Below are 16,868 nucleotides of genomic sequence, written 5' to 3'. Positions count from 1 at the left end.
CATAATAGATATAAATTTATATATTAATTGTACTAAAAATATTTTAAAAATTTAAAAGTGTGTGGTGCTCTTACACTTGATATATACTCCCAGTCACTATCTTATAAACAGGATTGAACAAAGAAGTGTATGTGAGGTTTTGCTCGACTTTTAAATTTTTCATCAGTAAATTTTTCATTATTTTGCTCTTACACTTGGCAAATACTCCCAGTCACTATCTTATAAACAGGTTTGAACAAAGAAGTGTATGTGAGACTTAGCTCAGCTTTAAATGTTTTGTATGATGCACCACACACTTTCAAATTTTTGAAATATTTTTTAGTTCAATTTAATATATATATATATATATATATATATATATATATATTTATATTTTTTCATAGGTATATGTTTTTATAGAAAAGTGTGTTTTTTAAATTTTTTTTTAAAATTTTAAAATTTTCTACTTTTTAGTTGAAAGTAAATTTTTTTATTAAACTTTTAAAAAATATTTATGAAACAAATTTCTTATATTTAATAAAATGAATCAAACTACTGATGATTATGATTTATTAATAAATAACTAAGTTTATATTTTTGGTAGATGGTAGTTGTTATGGTTATATTATTATATTATTATAGTATTAATTTTAATATATTATTATAATATTAATATAATTTATAATATAAGAATATTTATAATATTACAATAGTTATATTATCATAGTTTTTCTGCAACGCTGATTTTTTTTCGGCGAGTAATGGTTAAGTTAGCCCACCTTGACCCAGAGAAACCCTTCGTATCTTTACTTCCTCGGAAATGATTTTGCACACCCGTCATCGCCTACCTAGAGGTCCGTGTCCCAAAATGACAACGGATTATTGTATTGTCATCCAATACCAAGGTCTATACCAATTTTCAGAATTTTTCATCGTCAAAAAGTGCCTCAAATCGAGCGCGCAAGATTTGATTACAGACAAACAGACGTGAAAGCGCCCTTAAGAAAAGTGTAAAAATAGGTATAATAATAATAAGTATAAAAATGTTATATTTACGAATTTAGGTTTGTTGAGTTTAAATGATCAAACTGTGATTTTAAGTTCAAAATTACTTCCTCGTTGTCAACACGTATGATTGTATCCGTTTTGTATTTCCGTAGGAAAACAAGACCATTTTTTGTCCAAACGAATTGAAAGTGGAGTGATTTTTTGAGGTCTCTTACTTCTTTGAATAGCTTGTTACTTTTTGTTGTTAAATTTTCTCTAATGTAAATAGGCATATCTGGCTGTATACCAATTTCCTTAGTAGAAAAATTTCTTTTTGATTGTCGAGCTTTAAGTGTATTTATTTTATCTTGGTGATTTATGAATTTAACTATAATTCTTCTGGGACGTGCGTTGTTACGGTTGAAACCAATTCTACGACAATCATTTATCATTAACACGTTTATATTTGAATTTAATTCTTTACATATTAGTTTAACTAATTGTGTGCAATCTTCTGTTTTGTTTTCAGGTATTTCATCAATGATAATATCATTTGATATTTGGCGGCGTTCCATGAATTCAATTTTGTTTTCTAGTTGGATTACATGTATTTTCAAAATATTGTTTTCTGTAATAATCTTATCGATTACATTAAATTTGGCATTTAGGTTATTGAAATTAATGCAGGTATCTTCTTTTAATTTTTGAAATTTATCTTTAAGTTGAAGTATAATTTCTTTTATTTCAATTAGATCAGTGTTACCTGAGTTAACTGGGGTGTCAAGTCGGAGCGAGGCTCTTTTGAGGTTAGAGAAACTGCTACATCTCCAAATATTACATCTTCCTTAGAGAGTTTTTGCCATTTGGCGTGCCAAGTCAAATCACAATCAGTACAAGTTACAGACAGGCCGACACAATATTAACGGAGCAGGAGTTGCATAAAGGCATAATAAAATATTATTTGTGAGAGTTTAAAATAACAACAAAACACATGCAACAGAAAAAATGCGATAAGGGAGAGACGTATACGTATACGTATATTATTACACAACCAAACAGGACGGGGTGCGACTGATAACTGATATATATATATAAAGTATTATACAAATATAAGGTACTTATTAGTTATTATTGTATTAATTTTCACCTTATCAAGAAATTACCATAACTCATTACCCAACTCAACAAGCTCGTTTCACTATAATCTTCATATTCATCCACCACTTCAACGACTTCTGAAACGCGGCCGTCTTCAAGATCTCATTAGTTAAACTTAATCTCCGATCTATAATCTGTATGCGTTTTATTGTTGTTATATAATTTTGTATTTAGTTATTTGTAATCATGTAATTATTTATTTCATTCATCTGTATACATTTGTATAGTTATTAATATTTTTATTAATATTTAACCATCTTTTTAAAATAGCTACAAACTAATATGTTCTCTATATTATCCATAGATATAGATAACCATAAGCTAGGTATGTTCTTTTATTAATAATAGAAAAAAAAAATGTATTAATTCACTTTAAATAATTAAATACAATATATTTTAGTCATAAAAATAACATTGTAGAATATGTCGGTAATACCGGACGTAGTCAGTCTAATCTAGATCACGTATTTCTAAAATTTACATCAATTACCGTATAAATTAAATCTAATTAATATTAAAATAATAATAATAATAAAGACAATTTACAATAAGCATTACCGTCGTAGGTATAAAATATTTTGGAATAGGTATCACTTATCTTTTAATAAAACTCAATTAAATAGAAAATATGTGAAAATTTAATAATTTTAAAGAATTATATTTTAAGCAACTACTGCTTAAAGAATGTTCAAAGAACTGAATTAGTCCCGTTTACGTTACACACAAAAAAAAAAAATATATTGGATATTATGCTATCAATTTTATTATGTCAGTTTTATAGCATGCGGGCTTTTAGTGCTTCAAATATTTTAAGATTGCGGTGCTTCAGTGTGCTTGTTTTTTTTTTTTTTTTTTTTTGACATTGTGGAGATATAGTACATGTGCATTTACGGATTTATAAACAATATTATATTGGTAATTTATATAGGTTTTCAAATAAAAAATATATAAAATACAATATCTTTTAATGAATTAATGAATACAAATATAAATCCAATCATAATTTAAAAAAGAAAAATTTGTCAAAGGACATTCTAAATTTAATTAAGAAATTTAATCACGAGTTAGTATAGATAAAATTAAAACCTTAGATCTACAATAATTTTGTTAAAGGTATTTCACATTAGATAGTTTCCAAACCATAAACATTGTATTCGTAGGTAGTTCACGGAACTTTTCGTTCAGTAGATTAAATTAAACAGACTTGGTGTCGTAAACAGAAAATTAATAGTTTTGCTCCATCTACTTCGTCAAATGTAATAGACATTACAGTACACGATAATTAATCCAAAAAATATGTAAGGTATTAAAATTTTAATAAATTACAGTAAACTGGTGGAAACCGGAATTATCGTCGGAAATATCATCTATGATAGACAATTTAAATTTACAGACTATATATTATAATAATTGTTCCATCATGGAAAAAAGTTCGTTTGAAATGGAATTTCATATAACCAAGTAAAATAATTGTTGTTATTTAAACTCTGTGTTTGGTGAAAAATTCAAACTATTTTTAGAACTGTAGATGAATATTAAATGAAGTTGGAATATTTTAGTTGGTAACTTATCCACCATAGATTTGGCCCTGAACATTAGGTTATATAATAGTTGAATTTGAGATATTATATGAAAGTACATAATATTACATCGATAATGAAGACGTTTTGAAATCATTTATAACCTATTTTGTGGAAACCTGGATCAAATAAATGTAGAATGAGGGAGATTAGATTTTATATTTCATTGGAAAACTACACTTAACGGCTATTATATATTGTTTTTCCATTTGCACTATATTGAAGGGTAAAATAAAGGCATCAATTGAAACGTCAATAGATTACTTAATTCGAGTCACCAAACAATACGGAAATCCATTCAATAAATTAAAAAGGAACAAGTTCGAAGGAAATTATGTTAAATCAGTACTATAGCTGCTATGATATATATCCATCTAGAAAGTACAAACTGATAACAGTTGTTAAATTTCAGATGTAAGTTATTATTTCAACGATTATTAAGAAAATAGGTAAAAACCTGAATTTCTAAGTACTATTTATTGTATCATCATAATTAAATTAAATTTTATAACCATGTAGCTATCATATAATTTATTAAATATTTATCTTACGTATATTATTTGTAAGTAGTATTAATATTTTATTTTATAATTTTTTTATCGTATAATATTTAATTTTTGGATCATTGTGTGTATTACAGGTATTGAGGTTATAATTATTTTTTTTCTGGTAAACACAAAAAATGAATGTTTGAAAAAAGAATTAATTTTCATTGTTTTGACTGTTAATACATTTCACGATTATTATTATCACTCTCTCTTCTTGGTATTCAACCTTTAAGGTTGGTTTTGCAGTTGGACATGCGCTCTCCACTCTTCCCTGTTCCCTGCTAACCTCTTCAGTTCGGCGTAGCTTGATAGTCTAGCATCGGAAATCATTTGTTTGACAAATGAAGTTCTTGGACGTCCTTGGCCCATTTTGCCTTCTATTATTCTGTAGATTAGCTCATTTTCGTGCCTCAATATGTGACAAATCATGTTCCATCGTCTTGCTCTGATGGTTTTGAGAATCTCTCTGCCTTTTCACTGAGTATGCTTTCGTTGATACGGTGTTCTATCCAACTCACTCTCAGCATCCTTCTCCAACACCACATTTTAAAGCTTTCGAGTGTTCGTTGTTCTGCCTTATTCAGAACCCATGTTTCGCAGCCATATAGTGCCACACTCCATACATACACTTTAATGAAGCGATTCCTCACTCTAATACTCATGCTATTGGAGGATAACAAATTTTCTTATTCATAAATGCTGACTTCACCTGTGCGATTCTGGATCTTATTTTTATGACACATCTTCCATCTTGGTTGTTTAAACTGCCTAGATATTTAAAATGTTCCACTTGTTCGAGCAGCTGATTTCCTGTTTGGATATTAATTCTACGGATTCTGTCTGATTTTGGCACATCATAACTTTAGTTTTTTGCCAGTTGATAATCAGCTGATATTTTTGGAAGCACCTCGCCATTTCTTCCAGTGTTCTTTCTAAATCATGCTCATTGTTAGCTAGGAGTGCAATATCGTCAGCGAATCTTAAGAAGGATGTTATTTCTCCACCCACTTTTATGCCTATTTTATTTCTGAGAAGTGTTTCTCTAATTTCTTTAATAGGCTGTTCGACGTAAATATTAAATAAAGTTGGCGAGAGTGTACAACCTTGTCTTACACCCTTCCTAATTATCGCCGTCTCTGTTTTGTCTGTAACTTTTATTATAGCTGATTGGTCTTTGTATAAATTATACATTATCCTTCTATCTTTGTAGTCAGCCCCCATTCCCTCTAAAGTATCGAATAGACCTTTCCATGGTACCTTATCGAAAGCTTTTTTCAAATCTATAAACGTTATAAATGTGTCTTTATTAAATTCTATTTGTTTTTCTATCAATATTCTTAAGCTTAAGATTGCCTCTCTAGTACCTTTGTTCCTTCTGAACCCGAATTAGTCGTCGCTTAACTCTTTTTCTACTATTATTATCACTATTTTATATTATAAAATACAACATTTGCAATTATTAACAAATCATAAGATCTAAAACAGAAGATGTATTTTTATTTTTCTGTTTAATAAATTGTAAATGTTGGTAAAATAATTAAAAATGTCAGGGGAAAAATTGTTTTCTCTTCAATATTAACTCGTTAATATTTGAACTTGAAATTTTGAAAAAAAAATATGTATAGGTTAGGGGAGTCATGGGGAGGGTCTCATTATATTAGTCTTGATCTTCCCTATCCATGGCAGTATTAATAAAGTTGATAGCGTAGTTTAAGAAACTTATATTTTGTAAAATAGCTCTGACTACTGTGATTTCTTGTATGGCGTGTTCTGATTGGTTGATATTGTGTAGTCCTGATAAGGACTATTTTAGTAAATGATGTAGGTACTGTTACAAAATGCTACAATAAAATATCGGTGAAAATGTCAAGCGTGTTATTCATTTATTAGGTAAATCAAAAATAATTTTATTGAAAATTGATGTTGAATAAAAAGATATTATTGTTTTTCCATATATTAATTTAATTTTTTCCAATGTGCTTGAAAAATACTAGTTATTTTATTTTTCAAGAAAGTTCCAATTTAACCCTTAAACCTTAAATTTTAAGATTGCTTACTATTTCTAAAAGTGATGACTGACAAAAAAAACTATCTTTACATTTATTTTTAAAAAAATAGGTGTATTCATCACTTTGCTTAAAAAATATTTTTAATATACAATTATCATTAATTAATATACAATAAGAGGATTCCACTTTCCTGTACATGTAAATTTATGGTCAGCAATTCCAATCATGTATATTTTCCTTTAATAAAAGAGTGAACTGATTTATTATCAAAATTTGGGCATTAATATTATCTGTATTTTGCACGATTTTCACTTGTGTTTTTACGATGTTTTGTTTTTAAATTCTACTTTAAAGTTTACTTCATAAAATTTGAATGGTTTGAACACAAATTTGTAATACTAAACGTTAATATTTAATGCACCATCAGCATAATATTTTTAAATAAAATATAATATTTAAATAAAAACGAATAATTAATCAAATATTCGATGACTATTTATACCAAAATTTAAATGAGAATTGTATTTTAGTTAATTAGTTATTGTCAAACTGGTTTAAAATTCGATAACGTGTTTGGTATCTATATTTATTATTGATTTATTAAAATAAGTTGAAGAATATCTGTAAGTAATTAAAAATTAAAACATAAATCTTGTTAATAATTTCATATCTGCTTATAAGAAAATTTAAAACATTCATTGCCCTTTGTAGGAACTAGGAGGTGTGAATAATAATTTTATTGGGTGTTTATCATGCTCTGTTTCAATTCAAATACCGTAAAATTGTCATAAATTATAAAATCAAAGTGACAGTTTATATACATAACATATAAATAAAAAATATCTAATTTTAGTAAGAAAATATAATATAAATATAGTGAATAACAGAATAGACAAAATGAATAAAAAAAATATGTTAAATAATATTATGGTTATGTAGGTCAATATAACGAAATTGTGTTGAAATCAAAAACCTGACAAGTTACCAATAATTAAACTTAATACAACTATATTCATAATTTATTTGCTTAATTTATTTGAAACATGGAATAACTATCCATGAATCATAATGTAATACTATGATTACGTCGTATTTATGCTATTTTTGTTTCTGTCTATGCACAAACTGGGGTGGATTACCCACACGCGCAAAAGTGTAAATTAACAACAAGTTTAGTGCTACCCACATTCACCACGGAAACTACCACTACACTTAGTCTATGAGTATAAGGCGTAGATAAAAATAATTCAGTGAAAATCACAAGCAGATTATTATATTTTGACCACTTAATATAAAGTTTGTACCACCAATACCGCACGTATAGCTATAACCAGGTACACATGTAATATTTTATTGTATCCGACAGGTAAACAACAACCGACGTCATAATGTTTATCTATGCATACCTAAACTATACTTAATGTTTGTGCTGAACGCCGATTCTATTGGCTTAGATTTTAGATAGCTTGCGACTTGTCGATTGTTTAGTACCTATTAATAATTATGTAGGTATCTACTAATGATATCGAATCTTTATGATATTAATTATTACCTATTTTTTCGGACTGCACACAACTGTATGACATTATAGGAATGTATTATGCATTATGTTTAATATGTAATTAACATCTAATAGGCTCGTAAAAACAGTACAGTTTTGATTTTTGACAATGAATTAGAATGACTTTAACGGGGTAACATCCATCACAAACAGATAATATTAATAAAACTGGGCGGTTTGCGTTTGGGCGAATTGCCTTCTTACCCGTATAATAAAAGTAATATGTTTGGGCTTATATAATTGTCGAGCTATAATAGTTTTTACTGGAAGCTAATAAAAAAAAAAAAAAATAAGTTTGAGTGAGTTAACCGAATTTCTTATAATGTGTTTGGGCGAGACATTATATTTTTTAGTCCTGAATTTTGTGATCGGGATTATCATTTTTCGTATTTTGTTTATCATTTATCTTTAGATTGGATCTAACTAGTGAGCGAAGGTCGTTGTTCAACGTAGTACTGAGGATTCAATACTATTAAACAAGTGATTGACGTGCAGTGTGGACGGTGTGACACAATATAAAAGATAAAATTGTAATGATTATAAGATAAAACAAAAAACAAATAAATTATTTCAATTTTAATTATATTTTAACTTCATTTTTAAAAAATCTAAATCATTTCAATTTTTAATTACACGCGCACACACATAAATAAACAATCCATTTTTAATCATACCCGTGGAATTCACGGACAGTCCCAATTATGTCAAAATAAGAAGGAAAATGGATTGATAAAATACAGCATCCCAGGGTATTCAAAATAAATAATTAAAAATGGTCACCCAAACGCATTATACTAAATTGCCCAAACACATTTATTTACTATATAAACAATAGCAACTTAATAAGAACGTGATTTAAGTCGTTTAACATGCAACTGTAATAACATTATTATTATTATTTATTTTAGATTCTGAGCTGAGCGATGAATGTATTGATTTCACAATGAACTGTGATTTTTATTTATTTGATTTCTTGGTGTCTATGTATAGGTAGTTAAAATAATGCGTTGATTTTCAAATATAATAGCGTTTTTAGAGGGAAAGTGAATCTAGTTGGTGAATTGGGGAGGTCGACATTTAAAATTCCCAGTAGTTTTCATAAGCAAAGAAAAAATTTAAAAAAAGGGGAATTTTTACTTAAAATAGGTTTTTAACAAGATTGATTTTGGAGTTTTATGTAACTCTAAAACAACTTACCATAGATATATGACATTTTTACTGAATGTTTATATTGTCATTTGCAATACACCATAAAATTATTAAAATATTTTGACTTATTTCAGGATTTCTATGGAGACTTTCAGTTTAAATTTTTTTTCTTTAAATGTCAATAAAATTGTATTCGTTGGGTAAATAAAGCTCGAAAATTTAATACTAGGCTCCTATTATAGTTTTACAATGATAATTGAAAACATTAAAAATAAATAATTTACATTTTTTTTATAAGCATTTAAAGTCTGAGCTTTGACAATATACTTAAAAAAACACGAAAATGTACACATTATTTTGAGTTAGAAATTCATAAAAATGTACCTATCAAATCTAAATTTTAAAATTTAATACAAGATTCTTTATAAGTTTTTCTACATTTAACAATTAAAAAAATGTTAGAAAGTCAAATTTTTTATGGACGTTTGAACATCAAATTTTTACAACATTGGATATTAATTCAATTTTTTTGTACTGATGTTCTTATTTTGTTTTTGTTAAAAAACGAATAACTTTAGTAACTTTAAATTTACACCATATATTTATTTTATCAATTTTATACTTTAAAATGTTTTAACTCTTTTTAAGTAAGTCATTTTTTAGTTTTATACTCTAGAAATGTCAGTAACGTTTTATTTGTTGGGTCAAAAAGCTTGAAAAATTAATACGTGGCTTCACATAAGTTGATATAATAGCAGTTGAAAAATATTAAAAATACATATGTACTTTTTTTTTTTAATTTATAACAATTTAGAGTTTAAATGTTGACAAAATGTATTAAATTGAAAGTTTACAAATTATTTAGTTAAAATATTCTAAACTGACAAACCCAGAATCGTTTTTCGTAAATGCATTGATATTATGTCATTGAATTTAAATTTAATACCATCCATTACAGTGACCAACTTATAATCAACTGGATATTATACATTTATACAGCAGAACGACATTTACTAAACAGCTTTTTTAATTCTAAAATCGAATCCTTATTATATTATTATTTATCACAGTTTATTTGTTTGTGTTGCATGAGCCTACTCATTGTGTTTAATTATTTGTAGGTAGATGTTTATCACCTGAAAGGTTCATAAAAATAGCACAGCTATAATAATTGTCTACAATGGTTTAGAACAACGATAAAGATTGTTCGAGGCAACATCACTAGTAGATTATAATATTATTAAGACTACTGGGTATCAGGTATGTACCACGAAAACCTATAATCAGCTATCTGTGTAATATATTATATATTATCATATCCGACCGGTAATGAACAACCTTCGTCGTTGTATGTTTATCAGTCTGTGGCCGGTACACCACTACTTAACGCTTGCGCCGAACGCTACATCGCTTAGCTTGCCTGGCTCGCGGGTTGTCGCCTGTTCAGTGTCCCGTTGACCATGTGCTCCATCGGTTATGCGAACGAATCGCGAATAATAGTTTATTTTGTTATCGCCAAACTGTTCGCATAGTTTGTCGATTGGATCACGTACGTACGTCGGTGTTAGAAATCTCATATAATTCACTAAATGGTAACACGTTAGATATTATATTAAACAATTTTTCTATATGTGTATTAGCGCACGCGCGTTATTTTTCCAAATCAGTTTTAAAAAATAAAAGCTAAACATTTATTTGTGTATACCGTCTTATAAAATACCAATTGAAAAATATTTCTTTTTATTATTCTTATCGTTTAATATGATATTATTGACAGATATGAAAAATTACTTATTTGTAGTCAATGTATGGGTTTTGAACACTGCTTTTATTTTAATCAAACGTTTCAATGTTAAATAATAGTTTAAGACGCTGTCATCCATATTTTAAAACACATCAAAATTTTGATTCGTTTAAATATCGTGACTCGTGGACAGTTAAGATTACTTTTGATTGATTTTTGATCTGTCTTAAATTGTTTACAGCCTCAGTAAGTTAGAAATACAATGTATAATAATGTATATTATGTTATGGTATTAATATTCAACATTTTCGAATTACGTTTCGCATAAATATAACACAATTGATTAATTTAAATGGATAGTAAAAATCTAAATATATTTTTGTGTTTGTTTTTTTAAACATAATTGCGTTTTGTAATCCGTATCTGTCCATTGCCGGTTTATTAAAGCTTTTAAAAACTATACTATTTAAATTAAATTATTTATATCAAACATAAACAATCGTAGACTAATGATTATAATTCCATAAAAAAAAAACGTTTTCATTAATCAATGAAATAATTCAATAAGAATTCATGTATAACATTTTTTTTATGAAAAAAAAATTGTTTTTGTATGGGTGAAATATATATTTTATAGATAATAATATATATATTTTTTTGTATAGTAAAATTGTTTTTTAAAAGAGTAGATACTTACATTATAGATATAATACTTTATAACATAGAATACATTTTACTAATTTTAGCCTATTCATTACGATATTTGGTTTGTAATTTTTATAATTATATGTTATGCATAACATAATATTCCAAATAAATAATAACAATTGGGAAATAATTTATACAGTAGAAAATTATAAATTCATAATAAGTACGTACTTGGAAAATGTACTGATCTACAAATAGTATTTAATTATATAATATTTACCAATTAATACCTCATTATTAAATAAACAAATAAAATAGTGATTTCTAAGGGTAAAATAAATTTTAAAAGCACCTATTACATTTTTGATGAAATATAATGTATATTTACCTAAAACAATATGAGGAATTAAATTACATTTGATTAGTAAATCAAATTGTTGTTTAAATAACTAATATTTTTTTTTAAGATCACGGTGCTAACTTTTTAAAGCAATTGCAAACATCCCATTGAAAATATAGATAGGTATAATATTTCTAAATAAATGAAAACTTTGTTTGATTTTATTTGTAATGTAAAAAACAATGATAATCAAATCAAATAAGTTTTAAAAACATTTCTAAATGTATATATTCAACTTGTATTAAGGTACATAGTATACATAAATATAAATATTATGTTTTATTTTTAATTAAGATTATTGTTTTAAATACACCTATTTTTTTTTATTTTAAACATTATAAATTATTTTTATTTTTTATTGTTTTAGTTGGAGACAATGAAGATTTGAATTATAACCAAAAGAGAATATTAATTTATAAAACTACAAGTATTCAATTATTATTTTTGATTATTGTTCAAATGTGAAATGTAAATCAAAATGTTTTTTTTTAAGTGTACATATATTAATGAACGTGACTACCATAAATATCGGTTTTATTGAGTGATCAAAAGTGAATCAAATAATATAATTTTTATAAACAAAGTATCACTATGAAAATATTTCTTAATTTGGGACTTATTCTATTTTATGTTATGCCGTGTATCTTGATGTTGATTCAAAACCCAACTAAAATTCAAGGTTAGTAAAACATGTTATTATTTTGCTTTTTTTTATTTTTATCCTTATACTAGAATACAATGTTTTAATATTTTTTATGTTATATTTAAATACATTTGTTTGCTCAATCAATATTATGGATAGTCAATACAAAAGTCGAATGTCTTTTAAATTTAAATAATTTACAAAATAATAATTGTTATTGATAAAAATAATATGTCTGTCGTGTCTGAATGGTGAAGTAATAATAAGACTTTTAACTCTAGCCTTACCTAACCTAACAATTTTTCTTTTGGAAAACTTATAATTACAATGTGGATAGTATTGAAAATAGAATCTGTGCCCAACACATTTTTTTTCGTTTTTGGTAACGGTTAACACTTGTAGTGATAGGGAAAACAAAATTGTTGAATGCTAGATGTTGACCATACATTGTTTGACTTAATAATGTTTATTTTCTTAAATTATGGTTGGTTCATTATTCATGCAATAATGATGTCTTTACATTTTTACATGGTCACTAATAGTGAGTTCACATAGGTAATAAGATGATTAAAATAAGATAATTTTACTAAATTTTATTAAAAACATATAAGTACACCTAAAATTTGGTTTAAAAATTCAATTTATAAAAATAAAATCGTCATAATATGTATATATGGAACTATTTTAGATATTATTGTATTACAACAAAAAAACTTAAATTTCTTTTTACGTAAACACTAATCGTTAAACTAAAAGCATAGAAGAAATATTACATGTGACAACATTTCTTATAGGTAGGTAGGTAATCGTAGGAGGTTCATCACTACTATCATTACTCTAGTTTTCATGGTTAGAAATTGGATCCATCTATTTTACAGGTATACAAACTACTGATTATACATCATACGTGTTATTAAATATAAGCATATCATGTATTTATATATTAATTAATTTATATTTTTTTAAATTATTAAATTCACGATTTTTTTAAATAAAAAAATATTGTTGAGAGTAATTCAATTTTGTTTTATCATTCAAAATTTTAATTTAGGATCGTTCATTGATAAATAATTCGTTCCTATTCGTTAATTTATTTATAATTTAGAACGTAATAAACTTTGAAATATTTATTAGGTTATTTTCCTATTGCTAGTAGCATTTAGGGTTCTTTAATTTTGTAGTAAATGATACAAGTGATTTAGTTTTGTGGTAAAATTCTTACACCTCCTCATAGCCTCTATCAAAGTGTCTACATATTAATTTCGGAAAATAAAACTATGAAATTTCTAAGCAACTCTAGATCTCCGAAGTCTTAAGTATATCGTACATTTATCTGTTAGAATAGGTATTATAAATATATAATAAATATTTATTATTTTCTAAGATTGGTCTAATTATGTTAAAGAATAATATAATTTTTTAACCATCGAAATAAATTTTGAATGCACAACTAAAGTAAAAAAAAAGTGAAGATTTGTGTTCATTGGTTATTATTACATTCAGTATAAAAAAAATAAACGGTTGTTTGAAATTTTTAAAATTATGTTATATGGAATGGAAATCATTGTTAATTATTTCTTCTTAGTAATAATAGTTTAATATAATTACAATTTAATTTTAAACTTATTATAATCTTGAGAAGTTACTGGCATCAAATTGGATATACTGGATGCACATTATTAAAGTTTTATAAATGTTTACGAGACAAGTTTTATTAGTAAGTATAAAATAATTAGCTAGCATCATTAACTTTCAAGAGTTTAAATTTTGAACTACAATGCTTCTGTTAAAGTGTTAACTTAAAAGTGTGAAAAAGTCAAAGAAACATTTAAATAATTGTTAATATATATTTTTTTATCTTTTAAATTAAGTAATTACGTAAAAATTAAATTATGATAATCTTGTTATATGTAAAACCCATGTAATTTATCCATCAAAACCTTTATCCAGAAAAAGTTTGAAAAAAAGTTTTTTTTAGCATCTAGGTATTCGTTATTTATTTTATTTGATAAAATTATAGAATTATATATACAATATAATATGTTTAAGTCAATATATTTTTCAAATGCGAATTATCTTTTTTTTTAAGTTTTGAGATGCATTAATAATTAAGTTATTTATGGAGGTAAAATTATAAACAAATATGAATTTATGTAAGCTTTTTACCAGAAGCTAATTATTTAGTACGTTATTCTATACTTTGTAATTAATTTACAAAAAATTTGGGGAAAAGTGTTGGATAATACAAGTTCAAATTATTTGTATTCAATACATAATTTAATGCATCTATATTCTACATAGTTAGTCCACTGTGGAACGTGCAAAATATTCAATATTCCAATAAACATGTATTTATGAATAAGTAAGATAGATAAGAGCATTTTAACACACTTTTATAGATTTAAAATGTATGTATACTTATTCCTTATTGGCGAGATCTTATTATATTCCATAATAACGTATTATGAACATATTCGATTCAACATAATATATTATCCTGATAGTATGGTCAAGTTGCTTTTTTAGTATATAATAATTATAGTACCATTAATACCCTAAGTTTACACAGATATTTTTAATAAATATAAAAAGAAATATGTTTTATTTTTATAAAAGTATACATTTTATTGAGTTTATTCTATACGGAGTTATTAAATTTTAAATTTTCAACATAATTTTAATATAATTAATTTTAAAAGTTGAAAACTAATTGAATACATACCTAATGAAAAATATTAATTTAACTTTAAATTCATATAATAATGATGTGGGGCCTTTAAAATATTGAATAAATCGATGTTTTTTTTTAGTTAAAAAAATTATATATTTTTTTATGGTCAAGTATACAAAAAAAAAAGTTATAAAAATATTTTCAATACTGCCTACAACTTATACACCTTTATTGTATAGAAATATTTTGTTAAAATCAGATTTTTTAGTATATTTAATTATAATGGGAGCAAACTCTGTGCATTAACGTACATTTTTTCACATAAAAGTCTGAAATGTCATATTAAAAATTCAAAAATGTTAAGTAAATTTTTTTTAACAAGCTACTTACTAATAATATTATTCTTATTGAAATACACGTGATTATTTACTGTATGGAATTATTTCTGGTATGTGAAACTGTGAATTTACCTAATAACTAAGATTTGATTTGTTGCTAAGAAGAGCGGCTTAGATATAATATTATTATTGTTAATACTTACTGATAAATTATATTTTAAACACATTTATAGTTTTTTAAGTATAATATCGACAATAATGAATTGGCCATGAATACAAAATAAATAGATTATTAATAATAAGTGTTCATAATTACAAAATAAATTGCAATGATACTTTACTATTGTATTTAAAACGGAATGTTACCGTTTAATCGTGACTATATAGTACTTTTTCTGATGTGATGATTAATTATTTTTTCCAAGCTTAACTCTGTGTCTAGTTAAGCGAAGCTTGACAAGCCGTAGTCTTTATATCCTGTCCAGAGTTACTATATTTTCTTTATTAGAATCTGTGGTTGAAAGACGTAATAGGTAATAGGTAGATATATACTCATACTACAGTAATGTAGTTAATCAATTGCTACGATAATTCAATATTTTTCACGTTACCGAGTTTGATGTTATTACGCATCATTATACATACAAGTATAAAATAAATTACAAAACATAATAAATATTATATTATATTGTTATACATTTTATAATATTAGGTTGATCAATTCATAACTATATTGAAAAATATAAAATGATCATAACTTTTTATACCTTCTATAATATAATCTTATTTGAATTTGAATTAAACGCAAACAATTGCATTGTACTCTTGTTCATTTTGATTGATTAAATCTCAATATTTATTTTCTCCGGTTACTCATTCTAGTAATATTTTTTTTTATCAACAAAAAAAAAAAACGATTGTGGGAAAAAGAGACGGGCAAATCCCATCATCTGTTTCCAAGAATGGTTTATAATTATAATATAATATATTTTTTATTATTCTTAGCATAAATTATTATTAACTAATTCACTAGTTTAAGTTAACACCATCGAACTGTAGAGACGTTTGAATAGGTTCGTAGAATAAGCTAAAAATGACCATAAATATTTTAATTGAACCCCACAAAGTGTAAAATTTATATTATTGTAGGTTACTTTGTCCATAACAAGAGTTCTATTAATCACATTTTTCACGACTCTATTCGGAAAATAATTTAAATTTACATTTTATGATTAGTGATTAGTAATGATAATAACTGTAAATAATTAATTTTAAATATTTTATATTTTTAAATATATATCCCGCTCCCGGAAACCCTCGTAGGAGGCTAAAAAGAAGACGGTGCAGAGACCTCTTAAATTAAAAAAAAAAAATGTGTACCTTATTTTCTGCTTAATAAATTTCTTGCCTTCTTACTCCCACCTTCCAATCTTTTCAATTTTATAGGGTTACC

At 25.5% G+C, this 16,868-nt stretch overlaps 1 protein-coding gene across 3 annotated transcripts in view; it reads left to right on the top strand.

Moving 5' to 3' along the window:
- The first annotated feature begins 10,400 nt into the window (after positions 1-10,400).
- The window catches only part of LOC107163412 (alkaline phosphatase-like), a 273,323-nt gene continuing 266,855 nt past the window's right edge, over positions 10,401-16,868 (top strand). The window contains exons 1-3 of one of the 3 annotated variants that reach the window (XM_089220134.1): positions 10,402-10,563; positions 12,131-12,190; positions 12,257-12,442. In XM_089220134.1, coding sequence (XP_089076260.1) covers positions 12,355-12,442 — 88 coding nt within the window. In that variant the 5' untranslated portion in view covers positions 10,402-10,563; positions 12,131-12,190; positions 12,257-12,354. Of the gene's footprint in view, positions 10,564-10,839; positions 10,962-12,130; positions 12,443-16,868 lie in introns of those variants that run through there. The other 2 variants (XM_089220136.1, XM_089220135.1) reach the window with 2 other exon arrangements.

This window comes from Diuraphis noxia, unplaced genomic scaffold, assembly GCF_037042655.1.
Source record: "Diuraphis noxia isolate RWA-SAM2 unplaced genomic scaffold, SU_Dnox_SAM2 contig0002, whole genome shotgun sequence".
Taxonomy (NCBI): Eukaryota; Metazoa; Arthropoda; class Insecta; order Hemiptera; family Aphididae; genus Diuraphis; species Diuraphis noxia.
Note: the sequence above shows the minus strand (reverse complement) of the source record. Positions and strands in the feature narration are given on the sequence as shown.